The sequence below is a fragment of the Setaria viridis genome, chromosome 5 (genome assembly GCF_005286985.2).
Source record: "Setaria viridis chromosome 5, Setaria_viridis_v4.0, whole genome shotgun sequence".
Classification (NCBI taxonomy): domain Eukaryota; kingdom Viridiplantae; phylum Streptophyta; class Magnoliopsida; order Poales; family Poaceae; genus Setaria; species Setaria viridis.
The window spans coordinates 19190444-19192208 of NC_048267.2; the positions used below are offsets into that span (position 1 = coordinate 19190444).

Here is a 1765-nt window from a genome sequence, read left to right on the forward strand (position 1 = left end):
ATGAAGTACACTGCAGACCAAGATTTGAGGGACAAGTTCCACAAAATGCTAAATGAAATGATGACCCCAGATGAGTTTGTCGCTGAGTGGGATGCTCTGCTGAAGGAGTATGGTCTGACAGATAACACTTTCCTGCAACAAATATTTGCAACAAGGGAGATGTGGGTGCAGTGCTATTTTAAGGGGATCTTCTGTGCTTGGATGATAAGTACACATAGGAGCGAGAGCGCAAATATGATGCTGAAGAACATTGTTCCACCTAGCTGGCCACTGCACAAATCTGTTGAACAGTATGCTAAGTTGCAGTACATTAGAGATGAGGAAGAGAACTATGAAGAGAAGTGTTCGAAACAGGTAACTTGCCCAATGCAAATATGGATGGATCAAATAATTATGGAGTTATTAAACTATTTTTGTTGTTTTATATTTCCTTTAATGTAGGACTCTCAGAAGAAGAGGCATAGAGGACCTCTGGTTGTGCATGCTGGGCAGTTGTACACCCCGCAGGTTCATGCCATGCTCTATGATATTAAGGATAGATTAGAATTCTACAGAGCTATTGAGGTTGAGCCTGGAGAGGAGTACATGGTTGAGCACTATGACCTAGGGAGGGTTCAACGGTGGTGCAAGGGGAAGTATAAAGTTAGAGTTAATGGAGGTTGAGAATCGTATGACTGCGAATGTGGACTGTTCGAGCATTTTGGTTTTCCTTGCAGGCACATCATTAGGGTATTTCTTTCATAATCAGTGCATAGAATATTATGTCAGTAACTAAATTGTGTATGAAAATTGGTTGCTGAAATCCTGACATGATTTATTTTTTGAAGGTGCTGATTAGCAACGGTGTCTAGCGGATTCCAGAAAGCCTTGTGAAGAAGAGGTGGACAAAGAAGGCTCGTCTTCAGCTCCCTGGTTACATGTCATTGTACAGCCGTGAGGATCCAGCCCTTAAGGTAAAGACGTACAGGCATTCATCGTTGATGATCAGTAAGCTAGAGTTCATGGAAATTGCAGACCGGAATGTTGATACCTACAAGATTGGGCTTCAGCACTTGGAGGAAGCGAAGAAGGCAATGTCAGCTTTCAGCAACTTTCGAGATGGCATGGGTCTTGCTGATCGTGAACAAACAAACCAACAGCTAGCTACCGTTGATGATGGGGACAAGTTTCCACTGAGGCAACCATTGAGTAGAAGGGAAAGTGGTAGGCCAACAGACAAGAGAAAGAAGATGGATAATGAGAGAGGATCAAAGCGTCCAAGGTTTTGCAATGTTTGTAGAAGCGACAAGCATAACAAGAAGCGCCCGAACCGTGATCAGTCGACAGACAAGCCTAGAAAGCCGCCTACATGTTCTGGTTGTGGACTAGAAGGTCGTCATAGCATCGATAGGTGCGGGATGGAGGAGCAGCGCCTTGCTGATACTGGATAATTTATTTTGATGTGCGTCTGTAAGTGATTGAACCAAGTAATAAGATTGTGGGTGAGGGCAAGCTTTTGTTGCTGCATCACGGAATTTGTTACATGGGTTGTGATACTTTTGATTGGTGTACATGCATAAAACCTGTTGGATGTGGAGGTACTTGGGTACTATGTCCACGTTGATGGGAGTGGTTTATTATCATTAACGCATGGTAACTACACATGCTAAATTGATGCAATGTGGAAGTTTCATTTGCACTATATCAATTACGTAAGCATATAGTGGTGTCGTCGTCCAATGCAATTGGTGTGTACCACTGTTCTTTGATTTGTTTGCCATAAGTT

General features: G+C 42.9%; 1 protein-coding gene across 1 annotated transcript; it reads left to right on the plus strand.

Moving 5' to 3' along the window:
• LOC117856297 (protein FAR1-RELATED SEQUENCE 9-like) lies at positions 1 to 1430 on the plus strand. Its single transcript, XM_072293950.1, has 4 exons — positions 1 to 354; positions 442 to 588; positions 670 to 729; positions 852 to 1430. The coding sequence occupies exons 1-4, from the start codon at positions 1 to 3 to the stop codon at positions 1428 to 1430; spliced, it is 1140 nt and encodes a 379-aa protein (XP_072150051.1).
• The last annotated feature ends 335 nt before the right edge of the window (positions 1431 to 1765 follow it).

Coding starts and splice junctions, on each gene's coding strand:
- LOC117856297 (XM_072293950.1), top strand. CDS start 1: ATGAAGTACACTGCAGACCAAGATTTGAGGGACAAGTTCCACAAAATG. Junction 589..669: donor AGCCTGGAGAGGAGTACATG/GTTGAGCACTAT, acceptor GGTTGAGAATCG/TATGACTGCGAATGTGGACT. Junction 730..851: donor CTTGCAGGCACATCATTAGG/GTATTTCTTTCA, acceptor AACGGTGTCTAG/CGGATTCCAGAAAGCCTTGT.